Here is a 23640-nt window from a genome sequence, read left to right on the forward strand (position 1 = left end):
AGGAACGGTGTGAGGAGGAGAGAAAGGAATGGAATATCAGCCAGGGCCAGGCACTGAGCAATACATACTCTGCCCCTTCAGTGCTCTCAGCCACCTTGCTTGTGGTCGTTGTTCAAGATTAAAACCAGGGAAGGCAGGTATTAGTGTTCCCATTTTATCGGATGGGAGGTGGTAGCCTGGAGGGATTAAATAACTCCCAGCATCACCCAGCTGATGGCTGTGGGATAGGGTGTTGAACCTGGGCAGCCTGACTTGCTTTCTTGCTGTACCCAGCTCTGTGTCCCAGCCTAGGGCATAATCAGCCATGGGTATGCATTTCATTCCAGATGATGACAGTAAAGTAGCCTAATACATGGGAGGGCTAACACTGGGAGTCTGGAGAAGTCGTTACGACTTTACCTGGGAAATTTAAAAAAATGGTTTTCTTTTGCCCGGCCTGTGTAGCTTAGTGGTTGAGCATTGACCCATTCACCAAGAGGTCACTGGTTCGATTCCTGGCCAGGGCACATGCCCAGGTTGTGGGCCTAGTCCCCAGTGAGGGGCATGCAGGAGGCGGCCAATCGATGCCCTCTCTCTTCAATGTTTCTATCTTTCTCTCTCTCTCCTTTCCTCTCTCTCTAAAATCAATAAAGAAAAAAGGTTTAAAATAATAATAATAATAAATGTTTTTCTTAAAAAAAAAACAAAACTCACTAGAAACACAGAGTTGAAATGAGATGGAGAGTTAGAGACCTCAAAACTCAGGAGCTGGTTTTACATATGTGACTGACAGAATCTAGCTAATGTTCTTCAAGTACTTCATCAGTGCCAAGTACTTAACTCAGGTTCCCATGTACACTTATTATTATTACGTCCATTGTATGGATAAAGAAACTGAGGCTCAGAGAAGCTCAGTAAGTTGCCAGAAGCCACACAGTTTGTGAGCAGCAGAGGTGGGATTTGGCTCAGGCAGTCTGTCTCTGCACTTAACTTCTGTCTAATATCTCCTGATAGAATCACTATACTAAACAGCATAGCTTAAAATGAAGGAGGGGTAGTGACACTTGCCTGTCCCTGCCTGGGAAGGGACCCAGTTGATCAATTGGAAACTCAATATGGTCCAAAGAAACTTTTGTACTGAGAGCTCACCCAGCAGGCTCTTCCGACCAGGAGCTAACAAGGAATAGAGAACAGAAAAGGGACTTCTAATGACTAATGCTGTGGAAATAACTTGAATTTAAACCCGCACCTTGTTTCATCTCATAGACTCAGCAGATGTCATCTTTTGTCAAATTAATTGCTCAGAAGAAAGGGACAGATGTGGACTATTGTATTCATTCAAAAACCTGAGACGTTGTAGACAAATTAAATTCTAAATTGCTGAAAAAAGGTTTGACTTTGTTAAAAGAACGGGCAAGACAGTTTTTGCCAGTGTCTCCAGCCAGCTAGCTAGCTGTGCCTTTTCTTATTTGAAAATTGATCTAAGCCCGGCCTGTGTGGCTCAGTGGTTGAGCATATACCCATGCACCAAGAGGTCGCCGGTTGATTCCCAGCTGTAGGCTCAATTCCCAGTGTGGGGCATGCAGGATGCAGCAGATCTGTTTTTCTCATCAATGTTTCTATCTCTCCCTCTCCCTTCTTTTCTCTCTAAAAATCAATGAAAACATATTTTAAAAAGAAAACTGATCTGGGACCACTTACAAAAATTATGTGTTGTTTAATATAATTCAATGAGGGACCATAGCAAGGAGGTCCAATTGCAGATATCTGAAATTCTTCCTTGATCTAAAAATAAGGAGCATTCGAGTACCCAGGAGATTCAATAAATATACATTTATCAGGCATGGCTCATGAATATTTTTCTGTTATCAAAAGTGTCTGATGAGAATTGAACTTTTAGGAGCCTTACCTAAGCCATGTGACCCTGTTTTGCTTGATCAACACCTAGTGCCCACTGTCCCACACCATCTCTGGCCTCTCAAGTCGTTATGGGCCACATAAACTCCGAGTAAGGTCCACACTTGCAGCTGCCAAACTCTGTGTATGAAGTTATGCCTTTTGTAAAAGAGTGGGGAGGAGTAAATATGACTTTATTTTTGTATTTGTTTGTAGATGCATAAAGACTAGCTGGAAGGGTACACGAGAAACTAAAATCAGTGGTTACTTCTACAAGGCGAGGTGGACAGGAAAGAGAATGGGAAAGAGGTTTTACACTCTATCTTTTTCTCTGTATTTTTCTTTTTTGCACTTTAAGTACACAGATTTGGACTGAACATAAGTACATATGTATACTTTTTAAAAATTATTTTTTTAGAGAGAGAGGAAAGGAGAGCAGAGAAAGACATATCAATGTAAGAGCAAAACATCGCCCTGACCAGTTTGGCTCAGTGGTTGGAGCATCAGCCCGCGGACCAGAGTCCCGGGTTCGCTTCCTGCTAAGGGCATGTACCTCAGTTGCAGTTTGTTCCCGGCCCTGGTTGGGGTCCTATGGGTGGTGACCACTCGATGTGTCTCTCTCACGCCAATGTTTCTCTCTCTCTCTTCCTCCCTGTCTCCTTCCTGATCTATCTGAAGATAACTGCAAAAAAAAAGTCCTCGGGTGAGGATAAAAAAAAAAAGAACAAAACATCTATTGGCTGCCTCCTGCATGCCCTTTGGGGATTGAGCCAGCACCTGGGCATGTGACCTGACCAGGAATCAAACAGGCAACCTTTCAGTGCACAGGACATCACCCAACCAACTGAGCCACACTAGCCAGGGCTCACTCTCATCCTTGATCCATGCATAATTGCCTGTCGTTTTATTTACATGTGTTTTTTTAATAACAGTGAATTCGCAGGACCCCACCACTCCACCCAAGCATTAGACAATTACCCATATCTCTGCCTACCTGTATGCTCCTCCTAATCTTAGCCACCTCTTCCTTTCAGATGTGACCACCATCTTGATTTTTAATATTAATCTTATATTCATCTACCCTTTATTATTATTATTATTATTATTTATCCTTAGAGTGGGAGGGAGGAAGAGAGAGAAAGACAGAGAAAAATATCGATGTGATAGAGATATATCAACTGCTTGCCTCCCGCACGACCCATCAGGGTCAGGGACAAACCACAATCCAGGTATGTGTCCTTGACTGGAATTGAATCCATGACTCATTGGTCTGCGGGCCAACGCTCTAATCACTGAGCCAAACTGGCCAGGGCTACCCATCTACCCTTTAAAATTTACACTGTTGCCCTGGCCAGTTTGGCTCAGCGGTTAGAGCGTCGGCCTGCGGTTCAGAGAGACCTGGGTTCAGTTCCCACTAAGGGTACGTATCTAGGTTGTAGTTTGTCCCCAGCCCTGGTTGGGTTGTGCGGGTTGCAGCCACTCGATGTGTCCCTTTAATGTTGATGTTTCTCTCTCTCTCCCTCCCACTCTATCTGAACAAAAAAATGAAAAAAATGGCCTTGGGTGAGGATAAAAACAAAAAACAAACAATAAAAACTTACATTGTTTTAGATGATTGTCAGTAGGCTCTTTGGGGTTTCTCATAGATATCATATCATCTACCTTTGGGGTTTTTGAAACATTTGACTACACTATCCACTCAAAAATTTAAATAAAAATTTTAAGTCTGCCCTGGTCGGTTTGGCTCAGTGGTTAGAGTGTCAGCCTGCAGTCCAGAGAGACCCGGGTTCGGTTCCCGCTAAGGGCACATACCTCTCGGTTGCAGTTTGTCCCTGGCCCTGGTTGGGTCATGTGGGTGGCAGCCACTCAGTGTGTCCCTTTCACATTGATGTTTCTCTCTCTCTCTCTTCCTCTCTCTCCTTCCCACTCTATCTGAACAAAAAATGAAAAAAATGTTCTCGGGTGAGGATAAAAAAAAAAATTTATATCTTATCATGATTTTATCTGCATTTTGTGGAGGTAGGTGACTCAGGAAGCTAGCAAAGTACACCAGGTACAGTAGTTCTCAACCCCACACCCAGTGCTTGGTAGGTGGTCTCCTTAGAATGGGAAAGGTGGAGGTTTACAGGGGCGGTGTCGGTGTTTAGAGTTTTTGAGAGGCTGATTTTAAGGTCATGGACTTCAGATGCATTTCCCCCAATACTCCCTGACATATTATCTATATTCTTTCTAGTCGTATGTAGATCACAAGGTAGTTGAAGTTGTTTATTGTGACACGAGTTTGGAGAGTGAATATTTTATAGCTCTGATTAGGCCTAGGTCCATGCGTTTAGATAATAAACCACAGGGAAGGTAGAGCTGAGGTGCTTTGAGGTACATCAATGAACATAACTAGGAACCCAGGGGACTGCAGAAAGACCTGTGGCAGGATCAAGAGGTTTCTCAAAAGACAGACCTGCCCTGATCTGCTCTGAAGCTTGGACAAAAGTCCTGAACAATAAGTAGGGTCCTGGAAAAATTTCAGTGCAGTGGCCCACCATCAACAAACCAACAGACAAAAATATTTATTAAGTAGCCAGAGAGCACCTACTTTCAAGCAGTTCATCTTCCCATCAGCCCATCATCATAAATAAGTCTCAAAATGTGCTCTCTATCCAGCTGAATTCTGTCAATAGGCCGTGGTTGCTGGATGTTAGATGCTGGATGACATGAGCGAGAAAGGATGCCCTTGGCTAGTTGATCTGGTACTGGTTGCTGGCAGAGACTGGGGAGCTAGCTGGGCATTGTAGCTGCTCTGGGTGTTTGAGCGGAGATTTCCTTCATGAGTAGAGGAGAACCTGTGCGCTTTGCTTCTCAAGGGCAGGTGGGCATGGCGACTGCATGTGGCAGCCTCACAGACAGTTTCAAGTCCTCACCCATCTGGTGAGGTCTCTAAGTTCATCAGCTAGAAAACACCAGCTGGGACTGTGGTAATTGTGTCAGGCGAGGGTGAGGAAGGGAATTTCCAGGGTGTGACCATCCGATTTCAGAATAGTGGTAGCTGTCACTTATGAAGCTATCACTGTATGTCAGGCACTGTATGGGTCTTTTCCTGCAAGTCTGGCTACAACTACTGAGTAAGTATTAATACCCCATCTTACAGATGAGGAAGCAGAGCATAGAGAGGTTTGTTGCCCAGAGTCACACAGTAAGTGATGAACCAGGACTTGAATACTTGTCTGCCTGAATCCTATGCTTCTTCCAGGGGCCACAATGTGGCAGTTCGCGAGCTGCATATATCTTATGGACATGTTTTATGTCCATGAAGACCGCCACCTTGTCTTGGTGGGAAAATGAGCAACTTAGTACCAACTGCCTCATGCTTGACCCAGTGCCCATCATTATTACCCATCTGGCCCTTGTAGGCATTTGGGACCCCTGGACAGTATACTATGTAGGATGACACCAGTCCAATGTGGTGAAGGTTACCAGAACATTGTTTTTTTTTTATCCTCACCAGAGGACATTTTTCCATTTTTTGTTCAGGTAGAGTGGGAGGGAGAGAGAGGAACAGAGTGAGAGAGAGAAACATCGATGTGAAAGGAACACATCGAGTGGCTGCCACCCGCACAACCGACCAGGGCCGGGGACAAACTGCAACCAAGGTACGTGCCCTTAGCGGGAACCGAACCCGGGTCTCTCAGGACCGCAGGCCAACGCTCTAACCGCTGAGCCAAACCGGCCAGGGCAGGACATTGTTTTTTTGAAGTAACAGATGTGTCTTTCCTCCTTCTCTTATCATTTAGCTTTCACCATCAACAGCATCAACATGGTAATCCTGCCAAGCCAGGAAGTGCAAAACGGGAAGAACATGACCCTGCGGTGCAACGTGGACATCAGCACCACGTCTCACGTCAGGCCTCAGCACCAGGTGCTGTTCTATAAGGATGATGTGCTGCTTCGCAATGTCTCCTCCACGGAGATGACAGAGAGTTATATCATCCCCCAAGCCCGGGTCTTTGATTCAGGAACATACAAATGCACTGCGATTCTGAACAACAAGGTGAAAACCACACAGGAATATGAAGTGTTGGTGAGAGGTGAGTCCCTGGAACTGAATGTAGCTCAAGCAGATGTAGAACACATGCAGTAGCAAGAACAGTAATTGGATGCAGTGACAGTAGACCAACCTGCTGACCCATCACCTTTCTCAGTCATCTTCCTGGCACTTCCCTAACCTGACAATGTCGGCATTAGACATGCTCCCAACATGCCAGGCTATTTCTCACCATCTTGCCTTTGCACATGCTGTTCCCTCTTCCGGGAATACCCTGCTTTATCGCATCTCCTCATGAACTACTACTTCCCCTTCAAGACTCGACTCACTGATCTCTTCTCTGACATTTTCCCAAACAAAATTGATCTCCCCCAGGGTCTTCATAGCTCTGATGCTCCCTCTACATTCAATGGTATTTGTACCAAGGCCTTTGGGTCAAGCACTGACACTGGATTCTGTAGTCAGTCTGCCTGGGTTCCAATCTGGGCAAGTCCTTGACCTCTCTAAATTTTAAAGTTCTCGTCAGTGAAATGAAGATGATAATACTCAGCTCAGGGAGTTTTGAGAGGATTACAAAATACTGTAGGTAAAGAAAGGGCCTAACCTAATGCCAACACATAACAAGTTCCCAGTGAATGGCATTTACCTGTTTCCTCAGTATTGCAACTATTTCTCACACATGGGTCTGCTCTTTTGGACTGAGGTCATTAGGAAAGAGGTGGTGTTAGGTCTATTTCTGTATCTCAAACAAAGAATATGGTTCCCGGTAGGCAATCAATAAATGATTGGATGAAAAGGAGAACTAGAAATGGAAGGGGAAGGGGGAGTAGAAATGGAAGGGGATGGAGGAACAGGAGAGAAATCACTGTGGGAAATTTGGGATCAGAGATATAGGGATTCATTCATTCATTCATTCATTCATTCATTCATTCCCTGGAGAAACATTTCCCAAGGCTACAAGTCAGGGAAAAAACCAGGTCAGGACATGAAAACGCATCAGGTAAGCCCCAGCTCCAGCGGCAGTTGCAGCCTGGTGGGGAAGGAAGACGTTTAAACTTACGATTACAGTCCAGTAGCTATATGACCCGAGAGCCCAGGGAGCACACAGATGGGAGGAAATAATTCTGCCTAGAGAAGTTAGAGATGTCTTCCTGGAGGAAGGGACATCGAGTTGAGTTCCAGAGGATCGTGTAAGCGTTTGCTTGATGGTGAAGGGGAACAAGGGCAGAGAAAAGGGACGTGGCATCAGAATGAAAGAGCAGAGGCTGAGAAAGAGGCGAGTATCCTAGTAGAATGCCCAACCTCTTGGAATCTTCATTTCCTGTCTCTAAAATGGAGATAACTAGTTAACTACACGTACCCTTGAATGGTATTTTGATGAAGGATTAAACGAAATAGAGAATGAAGTGTGCTCAGTAACCAAGTGTTGAATGAATGCAGGGCCCATCATGTATGAGGTACTGGGCCAGGCCATGCTTAGGAAAAAAACCAACCCTTTTAGTTAACAGGAAGCAGCAGGAAGAACTTGTGGGCAAGTATCCGGTGGCATTTTTCTTTGATAAGTATGCAATCTCTGACCACTTTCTCACATGGGAGAACATGACTGCATCATCCTCCAGGTCAGTTCTTCCGTGGGTGTTCCATGGGCAGTCAGGGGGGCATGGCTGGCCAACATCTCTGTGTCACCAGAGGCAACAGCCACATGACGCAGACCAGTCCTTCTCCATCTCCACTGAGGACAGGGGAGGAACCAACAGGTCTGGGCATCTACATTAGTGATGAGGAAAGATTGGCAGAGTTTGGGAAATGTATGTTGGAAAGAAATGTGCTGGCAGGCTTTTGAAACTTCAGGTAATTTTTCTAAAAACTTGGATGAGTAATGGACAGAGTTAGTGAATTCAACCCCATATTTCTTGACAGCTGCTGCCATGACCGTCATTTCTGCATTTTTGTGTTTTTGTAATCAGAACAGTTATTCATACTATTATTACTTCCAGTAATAAGAACTACTACTTATTAGGCTCTCATGAGATAAACGGTTACAAGTTCTTTGCCTACATTTCATTTAACCCCTGCAGTAGCGCTGGGAGAGAAGTGTGGCTCCTCCCACTTACAGGTGTGGACTAGGGGGCTCAGAGAGGTTGAGTGGTGTGCTCAAGTTTCACAGTCCATCAAAGGCAAAGCTAGAATTAGAACCAAGGTCTATTTGACTCTAAAGTTGACCTCTAACTCTTGGTTATTATGATAGGTCTTTGAGGTAAACAAAAGGCAATTCAACTATTCATCAAACATTTATTGAGTCCCTACTCTAAGCCAGGCCAAGCATCCAACAATGAGTAAGGCATGGTCCCTTCCCTCGGGGAGCTCAGTGTGGAGCAGGGGAATGCCTTCACGAATAGCTGCCACCACAGGTGACAGTAGTGCTATGAATATGGTACAGATCTCCCTCCCCAGCAGACAGCCCTCCATCTCTGAATGATGGGCAAAAAAAAAAAAAAAAAAGGATTTATAAGAGTCATAAGTGACTGGGTAAGGTGGCACATCCAGGAAGAGGCAGATTTAGAGTGCAAGCAAGTCTGTCTGACTCCAAGATGAAGCTCATGACCACCAGGCCATGGGGCCTGGACAGGACATCGAATCTCAGCCAGGTTCTCCCAGCTGCCCCTAGTTTGACCTGGTTCCCCACCCGATGTACTTTCCTCCTTACCCCTTTCTCTGCTCTAGGTGGCCCTCCACTCATCTACTGTGGCCCAAGCAGTTTCCCTTACACATGTGCACCCTGAAATGCCTGTCCTTAGCCCCATCCCACATCACCTACCCAAATAACACCCTTCTCCAGGATTCCTCTCAGACCCTGTCACTTTCTAGAATTTTCTCTGAATACCCAGGCAGAGAGAGCCTCCTCCTTTCCTGACTGCTCCGTTGTTCATTGTCTCTGCAACACACTCTGATGCCTGGTTATTTTCAGCTTTCCTTTTTGTTTTTTTTTGGTACGTGCCCCTACGGGAACCAAACCCCGGACTCTCTGGTCCGCCGGCTGACGCTCCAACCGCTGAGCCAAACCGGCCAGGGCTCAGCTTTCCTTTTTGACCTTGGAGGCCATGTACCATCTTCTCTCTCATCCCCGCTACCCCAACCTCTGGCTTTGGAGTCAGACAGACCTGGGGTTGAATCTCAACTTGGGCTTCATAGCTATGAGCTTTTGGATGAGCCCTGAACCTCTCTGAGCTTCACCTTCTTCATCTGTAAAATGGACATAATTTTATCTTTCGTGCCCACCCAGGAGGTTTATTATGAGAATTACATGGGGTCATGGATATAAAGTCAATTGAGCCTGTGACTGGCATTCGATAAAGTATAACAATAGTCACAGTAATATTGATGAATACTGGCTGGTTTGTTTTGTTTTGTTGTTAACTGTTTCAGTTGGGAAAACCTGTCTTTCCAATGGGATTATAAATGTTGAAAGCACCAAACACATCTTCAACATATTTTATACTTTGCAAAGTACCTAGTGTAGTGCTGGGCACATATATGTGCTATAATTACTTGGTAGGTAGCACTGGGTGTTCTGGGAATAAAAGAAAAGAACCTTTCGATGGGTCAACAACAGTGACTCAACTTGTGCCGTTCAATCAACGGATACTGACGGACTTTCTCTTTCCCCAAAGGAGTGCCTCCTCCCAGAGTGATGCTGGACAAGAAGGAGGTGATAGAAGGTGGGGTCGTGATGATCAATTGTTCTGTCCCTGAGGAAAAAGGCCCAGTACATTTCACAATAGAAAAAGTCAACCTAGGAACCAAAGATACCAAGTCAAAAAGAAAAAAATCTTCTCCGAACCAGAATTCTGTGTCGCTGGAATTCACAGTCGAGGAGCAGGAACGTGTGATCTACTTCCAATGTCAAGCCAGCATTGTTTCCGTAAGGCACATGGAGACCTCCGAAACCACCAAGAGCGACGTGGTCACCGTGAGGGGTCAGAGCGCTGCTCTTTTTTTATTTCTTTCTAGTTTGCTGGTGTGGTATGGGGAGAAAGAGCCCAGGATGAAAAAGGGGCTGGGGGCTTCTGGCTGGGCTGCTGTTCTCAAGACTGTTCTTAATCACTTTAAGGCCATGGTTTTCTTTTAAGGTCATAATTTTCAAACTTTCTGACTTTGGCACAGTTTAATATGTATATTTATACACACACACACACACACACACACACACAGCATAGGGCAAAAGTAGGTTTATAGGTGTAAGTACGTGAAACACAGTTTATTCTTGTATTATTTATTAATTATTACATTATTTTCCAAATGAAATTCCACAAATGATACTTAACCTTAATAGGTGATGCATTTTGCTCTTTCTGTTCTATTCTATTTCAGTTTTTTGTTTTTAAACTCTGGCCATGACTCACTAAAATGACGTACCGTGTGACCTGCTGTTTGGAGACCAACGCTTTAAGCCAGTGTGGGTCAGACATCAACAAGCAGGGTTAGAGGGGACCAGGAGGGAAGGGGGGCCAGGTCCTCAGCCTTTGCCTTCCACACTGGATGAGGAACTCCCTTCTTTTCCCCACACCCCATCAACAGGAGTTGGACAAATAGGAAAGCAGTGAGGTGACCTGAGAGTTGCTCTTGAGCGAGAACAGGCAACCCTGGGACCTGTGGGGAACAGTCAGGGGAAGACATGATCTTATACAGTTGGCCCGAATGTTATCAAAGTAGGAGCTCTAAAGTCTGATAAACGACACTCTGCTTTCAGCACCTGACTTCACCCCTGCCCGTGTGTATGTATATGTGTCTATGTATATTACATAATATGTATATGTATATTTATATACATATATAAACATCATGTATATATAATATTTTCTGATTAGACTGCATGGTATGGATTAAATTTTTAGAAAATATGGCATGGTATACAGTATCATAGTACAAATCATTCATAGTACAACTACTACAAGAAAACCACTTGTGTGGTCCTCTAGACTTACTCTCCACTTATACATTCATGCCCACACAAAGTTTTTGTTTTTCTTTGCTTTTTAAAAAAAATAGAACTTGTCAAACACACTATTTTATAACTCTTTCTTAATTTAATATATTATGGACTTCTGTCCCCATCAGGAAATGTAGATCTACGTCATTTTAGCGGCAACTGGGAATACTGTTGTCGGGATGTATTATAATGTATTTGCATTTTTCTATTGATGGACATTTAGGTACTTTCCCACTTTTTGCTATTGAAACAATTTTGCAACAGACAGACTTGCATTTAAAACTTGTGTACTTTTGCAAGTATTTTATTATTATTATTATGGGGTTGATTCCTAGTAGTAGACAATCTCAACAGAAATGTTTTGTACATTTTCAATATCGATAGATATTGCCAAAGTACTCCTCAAAATGACTGAGCATTTCCATCAAACGGGATACTCTACCAACCTAACTAACAGTGTTATCAGCGTTCTGTTTGCCAGTCTGAGGCACGATGATATATTGTTGTTGTGATCTGTATTTCTTTGGTCTCTAGTGAGGTTGAGTATGGTCTTTATGTTTATTAGTGTTTTACATTCATTCCCATAGACTACCTGTTCCTGTGCACTCTGCCCATTTTTACTGTTCCTTATTGATTTGTTTGAGCCCTTTATAAATGAAAGGAATTAACTCTTTGTCAGGTACTGTGTAAATATTCTCTCCAGTTTGTCATTGTTATTTTTTAAAATACGTTTTTATTGATTTTAGAGAGAGAGGGAGATAGAGAGAGAGAAACATCAACGAGCTGCCTTCTGCATGCCCCCCACTGGCGATTGAGCCCACAACCCAGGCATGTGCCCTGACTAGGAATCCAACTGGGACTTCTCAGTCCATGGGATGATGCTCAATCCACTGAGCCATACAAGCTGGGCCATTTTTGGCATTTAAAAAAAAAATCCACACTGGAGGATTTTTTTTCTTTTACTTTCAGACAGAGAGCGAGGGAGGGAGGGAGGAAAGGAGGGAGAGGGGGGGAGAGAGAGAGAGAGAGAGAGAGAGAGAGAGAGAGAGAAGAAACACGATGCAAAAGAGACATATCAACTGGTTTCCTCCCACACGATCCTGACCAGGGCTAGGGACTGAACCTCAACCAAGGTATGTGCTCTTGACTGGAATTGAACCTGTGGCTCTTTGGTCTACGGGCTGACGCTCTAACCGCTGAGCAACACTGGCCGAGCCATTGTTGGCATTTTTAATGTCCCTATTTGTATATGCTCTCTATGCTCTGCTATTTTGAGCAGGAGCGAAGGCTTAGCTCTGCTTCCCTCACCATTTTCAGATCCCACACCCTGGTCTCTGACTCATGTTTTATTGAAATGTTGTTTTCAAACTGTGTGAGCCATGAAATCAATTTAGTCAGTCACAGCCAACATTTTAAAGAAAGAAATAGAATACACTAGAAGTCTCTCTCTCTCTCTCTTTTTTTTTGCATCTGGTTATTTAAATATTTATTTCCATGAACCAGCACATTCTATACCACTGTCATTTTTGAAAGCTAAGGACTATTTATACTGAAACACCAGAGTTCTGAGAGACAATGTGAGAGGAACCTAGGAAATCCTTGGGGGGCAGGGGGAAGAGTCTGTTTCTCTTTCTGGACTGCAGGCAAACTCTCTGACCGCTGAGCCAAACCGGCCAGGACAGGAAGAGTCTGTTTCTAAGGTCTTATTTCTGAGGTCATTTGAAGAAGGTGCTGCAGATGAGATCTAGAGAAGATGGTTTAGCCTTTGGGAAGTTCAGTCAAGTTGGAGAATTGTAGTTAAGAAGAAGGTTGAAGATGCAAGAACGAGCAAGGAAGGAGGGAGCATCAGAGCAGCCTAGTTGAAGTTTTCTGAGAGAACAAGTTGACTTTTTTTGTTGTTAATTTTCACCCAAGGATATTTTTCCATTGATTTTTTTAGATAGGGTGGAAGGGAGGGAGGGAAAGAGAGAGAAACATGAATGTGTGTGAAAGACATGGATAGGCTGTCTCCCACATGACCCCAACCAGGGCCAGGGATCAAACCTGCAACCCAGGTACATGCCCTTGACTGGGAATCGAACCTTCAGTCCCTCGGTCTGTGGGCCAATACTCTACCCACTGAGGCAAACTGGCCAGGGCTTGACTGCTTTATTTACTTATTTTTTGTTAATCCTCACCTGAGGATATTTTTGCATTGATTTTTTGAGAATGGAAGGGAGGGAGAGAGAGAAACACTGATGTGGTGAGAGAGACACATCAATTGGTTGCCTCCTGCAAGACCCCGGCTGGGGTGGGGATTGAACCTGCAACACAGGTACATGCCCTTGACCAGGAATCAAACCTGCGACCCTTCTGTCCGTGGGCTGAAGCTCTAACTACTGAGCCAAACCGGCCAGGCTTCACTTTTTTTTTTTTTTTTTTTTTAAATTAACAAGGAAGAGCAACAAAAAGAGCAGAGAAGAGGAAGCAGTGCCTTCATCCCTCACCCATGTTTAAACCTGAGTCCAAACTGCTTGTCCTCTTTTTGTAGAATCCTTCTCCAGTCCCAAGTTCTACGTCTACCCTGAGGGGCCGATCTTAGAAGGTACTCTAATGCACATTAATTGCACCATTCAAGTGGCACACATGGCCCTGGCATTTCCGGAAATCATAATCCAGAAGGACAAGGCAATTGTGGCGCACAGCAGGCAGGGCAACACGGCCACCTACTCAGCGATGGCCACAGTGGAGCGCAGCGGCAACTACACGTGCAAAGTGGAAACCAGCCGGATATCCAAGGTCAGCAGCATCGTGGTCAACATAACAGGTAGGGCTGCTGCTGGAGGCTGTTGGTCTAGGGCTGGAATGTAGGATGACCAGTGAGACATACCTTCATTTCTGCTTGTCTGAATGAATGCATGCAGATGGGGCATGGTGCTCATGGGGAGAAGTCACTGCAGAGCCAGTAAGCAGTTAGCTGTGGCGGTTGAGGGTGCAGGTTCTGGGATCAGATCCCAGCCTTTCCACTCACCACTCCTGTGACCTTGGGTGTCTTACTGAGTTTCTCTTTGCCACAGCTCTATGAGATGAGAGTAATGACAGAGTACACGGATAGCACTGTTACAGTGACTTGGTGACATAAGGAGCCTCATACAGAGGAAGCATTGGGTGAATGTCAGCTACTGTTTCTATTATTATAGCACATTCACCAGGCAGGCCCTTTGACAGGGTCAGGAGTGAGAAAGCATTAGCAAACTCAGAGATAATAGTAACAATTCCCCTCTGTTGAACACCATGTGACCTGTTTGCATACTTTTTCATTTCATGCCCATGACAATGCTATGAGATCCATATCATGATTCATTTTATGGATGTGGATACTGAGGCTGAGAGGTTGGGCAACGCACCCAACAATTATAGAATTACCAAGTGGAAGAACAAGAGTCACCCCGGGGCCTATTTAACTTTCAAACACAGGCTCTTAAAAGTTCCCTTGGACTTCTTCCTGCCTTACCTGCCTTATTTCTCTTTGTAGCTCTTACCACCAAAAAATGTATTCTGCTTCTTCCTGTGTATTGAGTGTATTCAGGCACTAGAATGTAAGCTGATTAGGGCAGGAACATTACCTATTTTGTGCAGTGCTATATTGTTGACACCCAGAACAGTGTCTGGCACATTGTTGCATGAACAAATGAACCTAGGATGACAGTGTTTCAGAGGGCAGAGAGTCAGCACTTCTTAGTTCCCAAGTGAAGGTGTTCACTCATTTACTGACACCCTCCTGTGTGTTAAGCATTGAGTATCACAGCAACAATACCCATTATCCTAGGTAGGCTGCCAACTACCCAACTGGGTGATTGGCCTATGTATTGGATCCTGCTGGTCTATAGTGTGTGCTAGCAATTTAGTTTACTGTTGAAAATGACACATATTTTGAGGGCACATGCTATTTTTCACTGATAAGGCATGTCTTATCTCATTAGAGGAAAGTACTACATTCAACGTACATTGAGCACCTTCTGTTTTGCTGGTCAACTTATTGGTGCTAGAGAGCTGCCCAAGGTCCAGCTTTGCCCTTGAAGAATTCACAGACATAAATAGGCTGTTAGAATGCAATGCAATGAGGAAGTAAATAAAGGGATGGGCATAGTGCTGTGAGAGCAACAGGTGAACATATGGACTGTTTCACCAGTTAGAGAAGCATCCTTACCCCTTGGGCCAGGCTACTTAAGGAAAGCATAGGGCATCATTGGACCATGTGGTACTATTATAGCTGATTACCCACATCCAGATGTCTGTGTCATGCGAGATGTACAAGTCATTCAGTAGATCAGTCTCCCTAGCCCAAGAAAGCAAAGTGTTCTACTCAGTCTGCCCTTCCGTGCCCTCAGCCTGCGTGCACTGTGGCTGAACTCTGTCCTTTCCATGTGGAGCTGACCCAGCCACATCAGCGCTGGCAGGCAGACACCCCCACGTTCAAGTTCGACCAAGCTCACTTATGCATCTGGTTTTCCACATCCCTGTTACTATCAAGTCTTACTGTAAGTGGCTCTCTATAGTAATACTGTAGGCTCAAAATACTTTTGTGAACATGAAAATCATTGAATTACTCATTTGTCTTGGGGTAGAAAAAGGGTTTCTTCCACGCCCCTGCCAGGTCTGTCACCCCTGTCCTGTCTTCTCAACTCTATAATCACACCCTCACCCCAGGATTACCACAGGGATCTCCCTGAGCATTTCTGTTTCAACTCATACTTCAGCTGCAGGAGAAGCCCTCCTAAGATGTCCCCTATTTGACATACCTATTCCTGAGGGTTAAACTCCTCCTGCATGGTCATGATTCTTCACCTTGACCCACCCTCTTCTAAATGTCTCCTCCTACTCAGCCTATCCTTTCCTCTTGGCCACTGGAAAACTTCTGTTGTCGTTAAAGACTAAGCCCCAAATCTCAGTCCAGGCTCCCCCAGGCAGAGCCCCACACCTCAGGTCCCACTGCACTTGACTCTTCTCCTGACGCTAACAGTTACTGCAAAGATGCAGCATCTGTCTTCACCACTCGGTGTGAGCTCTTGAAGGACCAGGTCTGTGGCTCAATTCATCTTAAATCATCGATACTTAGCAGAGAACCTGGCACAGTGTAGGAGCTCAATAAATATTTGTTCAAGACTGACCCTTATTAGCCCATGTCATGGTCCTGCTCGTCTGTTTACATGATCTCCTTCACAAGCAGACTGTTTCCTGACATTTCCTTCCTAATTGTAAACCAGCAACATGATTTCTATTTTTTTACATTTTTGTTTACACATATATATATATTTTTAATCCTGACCTGAGGATATTTTTTCCATTGATTTTTAGATAGAGTGGGAGGGAGGAAGGAAGAGAGAGAGAGAGAGACATTGACATGAGAGACACATCGATTGACTGCCTCCTGCATGACCCCGACTGGCGTGGGGGATCGAACCTGCAACTCAGGTACGTGCCCTTGACTGGGAATCGAACCCGAGACTGTTTGGTCCATGGGCGGTCACTCTAACTACTAAGCCAAACCGGCCAGGGCCTGTTTACATATTTTTTAATGTAAAGTCATTGTGTTGGGATTTTTTTTTTTCTAAGTCCTTTTTTCGCATTTTTTGCCACCTGCCCAATGAGGGTGTGTGGCACTTCAAGATGTCAATTTCTCTGGTTTCTTTCCCCACTCCTTGTTTTGAGCTCTGAAAACAAGTGAGTCAATATTTACTATATAGAAGGCAGGATGGCATGTGCCTTAATAAAATGTAGATTAATTACTGAGGAACCACCTTACTTGTAGTTTTATTTTATTGCCTGTACAGGAAACTAGGAAGACACTGCAAACTAATTAAGATGGAAATGACTTCCATACCAATGTAACATCAGCGATGACAATGACAGTGTTCTTGGTTTGTACCCCCAAACCTATATAGCAGGCAAATACAGAGGCAAAGGTAGAACTCGATTTCCTGATTCCTGATTGCATTCTCAAATCTCTAGCCCAACAAGCTTCCCTCAGAGAAACTTTGGGACTCAGTCCCTTCCTCAATATGCTAATAGTCTGAAGAATCACCGACTCCTTCTTCATTCTGCATCAGGGCCATAACCATGAAGTCAGGACGCATTGGTTTGTAAGAAAGGGCAAAGTCCTCACATTGGTCAGGTACTTAATTAATACTTTCCCTGTAGTTGCAAATAAAAACGTATACTGTAACTATGAAATATGATGTACTTCAGGAAATATTTAAATCCAACCTAAATAAGGGTACTAGGTATCACTCATTCATTCACCTCCCAGAGATCTTTCCACAACATACATCTATAGCCTTCCCCCGACCCAGGCTCTCCATGCTTCTCATTGCTGGAAGGATGCAATCCACACTTCTTTAGGTGGTTGCCAAGGTCCTTCAAGATCCACAGGCCTCCCTTTGGACTCTTCTACTCCCACTGTTCCAGGCCGACTGACCTTTCAGGTGCTTGAACCTCCTGCCAGGTCTTCCATGTGCTGTTCCTTCTGCCTGTGACCCTTTTCCTCTTTGCCAGGATGACTTCCTCCGTGCCTAGGTTCAGTGTTCCCTCTGTGGGATCTGCTGCAAACACTATGTTGGAACCACTCACAAGACATCAGTCCTTTGAAATCAGGGACTGTTTCTTTTTCACTGTTGTCTCTCCAATGCCAAGGGAGGTGCCCAGCACAGAAATAACCTGAAATAAAATACTTGTGGAATAAAACGTGTAAGTGAATGAATAAATAGGTAAATTCATGAATCATTACAAGTTGCAAACCTTTTCTAATCCATGTCTATGAAATAGTTTGGATTAACAAGGGAGGCAAACCTGCCATTGGAATTCCTAGGCAAAGAATGAACTCTAGTTCTTGATTTGCATGGTTATCAGGTCTTCGAGAAGCAAAGGAAGTTGAGAGTCGGTTCTGCCAAAAGCAGCCGGGCTAAGGGACTCTATAAAGGGGGTTTGGGAGCAATTCCCAGGAACATCTCACTCTATTCCCACTCACTGGTTTCTCAGAGCTTTTTTCCAAACCGAGGCTGGACTCTTCCGCCACTCTTCTGGACCAGGGCGACAACCTGCACCTGTGGTGTTCCACCTCAAGAGCAATTGTAGACAACTTCACCATCCAGAAGGAAGACAAGATTGTGTCGCAGACTAATACTTTAATCAAGAAAGCCTCAGAATGGGACAGTGGGATATACACCTGCGTTGCAGGCATCGGCAAGGTGTTCAAGACAAGCAACGCAGTCCGGATAACTGTGTGTGGTGAGTATGTTCTTGCTGACTCAGACAGTCCTGAGATTGAATGAGAGAAAGTGGCTTTTTCACCACCTGCCATGGTATCCAGTTGAAGGCAGATCAGACTGAGGCAGGGTAAGAACTCGAGGGAAAGAGAGAGGAGTAAAATCGAGAGACTGGACAGAAGCAAGTGGATTTCTGCTTAGAGTACAGGAAGGAGACTACACAAAGAGAATATTGTTGGCAAAAGTGAAGTTCATGGCTTTGCTGTGACTATATGCCAATGATGCGGTCTCTGAACTGGCATGATTCTGGCTGCTGGGGCTGGCATCTGCCCACAAGTCCGGGGAGGGAACACTGTTTAGTTAACACTAAATTTGAAGATCGAAACTTCAGTTTTTTTGTTTGTTTGTTTTTGTTTCAATTTTTTTTCTTTATTGATTTTTAGAAAGAGAGGTAGGGAGAGGGAGGGAGAGAGAGAAACATCGATGAGAGAGAACATCGATTAGCTGCCTCCTATATGCTCCCCACCAGGGATCGGGCCCCAACCTGGGCATGTGCCCTGACCTGGAATCAAACTGGTGACCTCTTGGTGCGTGGGTCGACACTCAACCACTGAGCCACACCGGCCGGGCACAAAGCTCTAGTTTTTAATCCATGTCCTGGCTGACCAGAAAGGTCTAGGACTTCTGGTGGGCGGAATGTAGGTACTGAGACCACCTAGAGCTGCGCTTCTGAGACTTGAATAAATGTGCAAAACCTGGTTATCATGCAGGTCAGGATGGAGCCAGATACCATGTCTCTACCCAGAACCTTGAGATGCTGGTTCTGCTAGGCCCTGGACTACCCTTTGAGGAGAGGGATTCTGATTTTTTTTTTTTTTTATCCTCACCCGAGGACATTTTTCCATTTTTTTGTTAGATAGAGTGGGAGGGAGAGAAAGGAAGAGAGAGAGAGAGAAACATCGACGTGAAAGGGACACATCGAGTGGCTGCCACCCGCATGACCAACCAGGGCCGGGGACAAACTGCAGCCGAGGTACGTGCCCTTAGCAGGAACCGAACCCGGGTCTCTCTGGACTGCAGGCCGACGCTCTAACCGCTGAGCCAAACTGGCCAGGGCAGGAGAGGGATTCTGAATGAACGTGGAACTCTGGCCAAGCTGTCACTGAGTATGGGTCGACACTCAATCCACTAAGCCACTCTGGCCGAGCATGGGTCATTTCATTTTAATTCTTTTTGTTGTTCTTAGGAGGAGGTCATTTCATTATATAAGCTTTATAAATAAGCTAACTTATAAGTAATGACCTAGTAGAATTCTTGTTTTGGAGGCATGCAGTTTCCAATCAGGAGAGGCTGAGGCACTAATTTGTTTTAAAATATATTCTGTTTGTGTTCTTGTTTTTTTAAAAATGTTTTTCCTGTATTTTTTCTCAATAATTTTTTAAAAACATGGATGTGGATGTATGTGCATGTGAGAGATATGAAAATATAAACATGTATTTAGAGAGCATGGTGTTTTTCTTGAATTTATGTCATCTTTTGTTTATAGTATTCTCTTTCCCTCTCTCAATACACACGTACACACACACATGCGCGCGCGCACATGCCCTAACCATTTTAAAGGAGACCTGTAAGGTAGATGGGGCAGGCAGGCTTTTTTTCTTTTTAATTTAATTTTTGTTACAGATGTTTCTCCTTTTTTATCCCATTGGCACCCTCCTCCCCATCCCCCCCACCCCGTCCCCGGCTTTGTTGTTCATGTCCATTGGCTATGCATACATGCATATAAGTTCTGTGGTTTATCTCTTCCTTCCCCCTACCACTCCCTCTTCTGAGGGATGTCAGTCTGCACCCTACTTCCGTATTTCTGGGTCTACCCTATTCCTCAGACAGTTATGTTCATTATATTCCATAAATAAGTGAGATCATGTGGCATTTGTCTTTTTCTGCTTGGCTTGTTTCACTTAGGATAATACTTTCCTGGTCCCCCCATGTCATCTCAAGAGATAAGAGATCTTTCTTTCTTACAGCTGCATAGTACTCCATTGTGTATATGTACCATGGCTTTTTTTTTTTTTTTATCCTCACCCGAGGACACCTTTTCATTCTTTGTTCAGATAGAGCAGGAGGGAGAGAGAGAGAGAGAAACATCGATGTGAAAGGGACACATCGAGTGGCTGCCACCCGCACGACCAACCAGGGCCAGGGACAAACTGCAACCGAGGTACATGCCCTTAGCGGGAACCGAACCCGGGTCTCTCTGGACTGCAGGCCGACGCTCTAACTGCTGAGCCAAACCGGCCAGGGCTACCATGGCTTTTTTATTCATTCGTCTACTGATGGACACTTGGGCTGTTTCCAGATCTTAGCTATTGTAAATAGTGCAGGCAGGCTTTTAAAAGTACAGTAATGACATAAAGTGAAACCCAGAGTTTAGAGAAAGAACCCCTTGGGTGGGATGTTTTGCTTCAGATGGTTTCTCTCTGTGTCATTCTAGAAATGCTCTCCAAGCCCAGGATTTTTTATGACTCCACGTTCGAGGTGATAAAAGGACAGACCATAGAAGTCAGTTGCCAATCCATAAATGGAACCTCGCCTATTTCTTATCACCTTTTAAAAGCAACTGACATTTTGGAGAGTCGCATGGTAGACTCAAATGAGCCCGCGGTATTCAAAGATAACCCCACAGAAGACACGGAGTACCGGTGCAACGCGAGTAATTGCCATTCCAACTCCGAAATGACCAGCGAACCTCTGATGGTCAAGGTGATAGGTAAGTTGCTGTGTTAGGAGAAGAAATCCTGTCGGGCCCTGGCTGGGTGGCTCAGTTGGTTGGAGCATCATCCTGTACATCTTGGTTGTGGGTTTGACCCCTGGTTGGGTGCATGCAGGAGGCAACCGATCTATGCTTCTCTCTCACACTGATATCTCTCTCTCTCTCTCTCTCTCTCTCTCCTTTCCTCTTTCTAAATATATCCTCGGGTGAAGATTTTTTTAAAAAGAAGAGGAAATCATGTGGGATTGGGGCTTTAGTTCCCATTTTCAAAGGTTTGGGATTGCCCAGGGATGGTGTGGACAAGGGAAGTGGGTGGTACTTATGCCAAGTCCATAAACATAACATGGAGCAAAGCAGGACCCAGACCCAGGTCAATGGGGCTGGAAAATATGTAGGAACAATTGGTGTGGCCAGTGTCCTCTCTTTTCAGAGCCTTTCAGGTGAAGTGCTAAGATATAGGAAAGAGTGAAGTGTCTGACTTCAGGAAACTCTAAAGTTGTGCTTTAGGGCGCTCTTAGCATTTGCTCCTTTCTAGGTGAACTGCCAGCCCTCCCAGAACTGTTGACCAGAGCTCGTCTCTACGGTTGACTCTTGTCGGGCTGTCACATGCAGAACCTGCAGCAATTAGTGCTGCAGGCTGTCGTCACGGGACTTGCTGACAATTGCCTGGACTCTCCTACCCATTGTCCTGGGTGGATGTTTTCCCTTGAACCTCTATCTGTGTCTCTCAGAGGCCTCAGGAGTGCCATCGCCTGCATCTCTGAGATAGTCTGCATCCTGTTATAAAAAGCATATAAGCCATCCAGCCGGTGTGGCTCAGTGGTTGAGTGTCAACCCATGCACCAAGAGGTCCCCGGTTTGATTCCCCGTCGGGGCACATGCCCAGGTTGTGGGCCCAATTCCCAGTGGGGGGCATGCAGGAGGCAGCCAGTCGATGTTCTCTCTCATCGATGTTTCTCTCTCTCTCTCCCTCTTCCTTCCTCTCTCTCTAAAATCAATAAAGAAAAAGTATTAAAAATAAAAGCATATAAGCCTTCCTTCTCTTCCTCCTCTTTCTTCTTGTTTAATAACTTTTATCTACATGTGCCATGTGGACATCTTTTTTTTTTTTTATCCTCACCCGAGGATATTTTTCCATTTTTTGTACAGATAGAGTGGGAGGGAGAGAGAGGAAGGGAGAGAGAGAGAAACATCGACGTGAAGGGACACATCGAGTGGCTGCTACCCGCACGACCAACCAGGGCCGGGGACAAACTGCAACCGAAGTACGTGCCCTTAGCGGGAACCAAACCCGGGTCTCTCCGTACCGCAGGCCGACGCTCTAACCGCTGAGCCAAACTGGCCAGGGCCATGTGGACATCTTGACAGAAGTTCCTGCTACCATTAATATATAGTCTAAGAGTAGCCATACTTTTCAAATTAACATCAATATACATTAAGCACCTAATACTATAGGGCATGTTAAAAAAGACATAATCTTGCCCTAGCTGGTTTGCTCGGTGGTTAGAGCCTCAGCCTGAGGACTGAGGAATTGTAGGTTCGATTCCCAGTCAAGGGTGCATATCTGGGTTGTACCCCAACCCTGATCGGGGTCGTGCAGGAGGCAACCAATTGATGTATCTCTCTTACATTGATGCTTCTTTCTCTTTCTGTCTCTCTCTCTCTTTCTCTCTCTCTCTCTCCCCCTCCTTTCCACTCTCTCTAGAAATCAGTGGGAAAATATCCTTGGGTGAGGATAACAACAATAACAAAATGTCTTTGTTTTCAATAATATAACAAGAAACACAGGATTGCCTGATAAAATAGTGGGAAGCTAGTTGGGTATACATGAATATTTGAATAACAGTGCCAATAAGCATAGAGAAACGTTATTAGGCAACACATTATTGTTGCATGAAATGTCCTTACAGTGATGGAGATAGGAATTTAGGGCATGAAGATATCACCTGGTCTGAGTGGGAAGAGCTGGGTGAGGAGCCAGGGCTTGACCATGTGTGGGCAGAGAGGGCTGGAGATGGCCCACCAGTCTAGTCAACTACGTGAGCAAAATCTCCAGGGACTAGTTCAGAGCAGGTGGCTGGAAACAGGTTTGAAATGGAGAAGCATGGATACAGACTGGAAAAGTGCCTGACCCCAACTGTGAAGGGCAGCAATCAAACGCCAGTCTTGGGGGCTGGGAGCGTGTCCTGTGTGCAGTGGAGAGCCAGAGGAGGGCAGGCAGACATGATGAGAATGGGGTCTTGGAAGATTAAGCCGGTGTCTCTGTCAGTTAGGAGTAGTGACTTCAGACCTTATCTATCCTTAAGAAGCTAATGTAGGAGCCTTTGTGAAACTGTTGGTTTAAACCGGGTCCATGGTAGTGGCTAACATTTGCTGAGCCTTGATCATGTGTCCAGCCCTGTGTGAAGTATTTTAGCAAATTATTCCCATTAATACTTAAAGTAGCCATGTAAGACCCATAATAATATTACCCTTGTTTTGTGATGAGGCAAATAAGGCTTCAGACAAGCAGCTGGTAGGCAGTGGGGCTGGGAATTGAGGCAAGGCAGTCTAGCTCCTGATCCCAGCTTGCCACTGGCCCCTTGTGCTTCACAAGGAAAGAGGCTGTCATGTCAGGCCACATGCTTCAAAAGTCTGCCCTTGTGGTTGACCTTTACCTTCTCATCCTAGGCCTGGGGCTCCCTTTCCTTGGACCAGCAGCCCCATGGTCTGGCCACCCACT

At 45.0% G+C, this 23640-nt stretch overlaps 1 protein-coding gene across 4 annotated transcripts in view; it reads left to right on the forward strand.

Moving 5' to 3' along the window:
- Positions 1-23640, forward strand: part of PECAM1 (platelet and endothelial cell adhesion molecule 1) — a 64047-nt gene that overhangs the window by 24773 nt on the left and 15634 nt on the right. For all 4 annotated transcript variants that reach the window (XM_036267855.1, XM_036267856.1, XM_036267857.1 and 1 more), the window contains 5 exons: positions 5661-5954; positions 9583-9888; positions 13432-13707; positions 17919-18167; positions 20640-20915. In XM_036267855.1, coding sequence (XP_036123748.1) covers positions 5661-5954; positions 9583-9888; positions 13432-13707; positions 17919-18167; positions 20640-20915 — 1401 coding nt within the window. The remainder of the gene's footprint in view (positions 1-5660; positions 5955-9582; positions 9889-13431; positions 13708-17918; positions 18168-20639; positions 20916-23640) is intronic.

Source organism: Molossus molossus, unplaced genomic scaffold (assembly GCF_014108415.1).
Source record: "Molossus molossus isolate mMolMol1 unplaced genomic scaffold, mMolMol1.p scaffold_m16_p_19, whole genome shotgun sequence".
Lineage (NCBI taxonomy): Eukaryota > Metazoa > Chordata > Mammalia > Chiroptera > Molossidae > Molossus > Molossus molossus.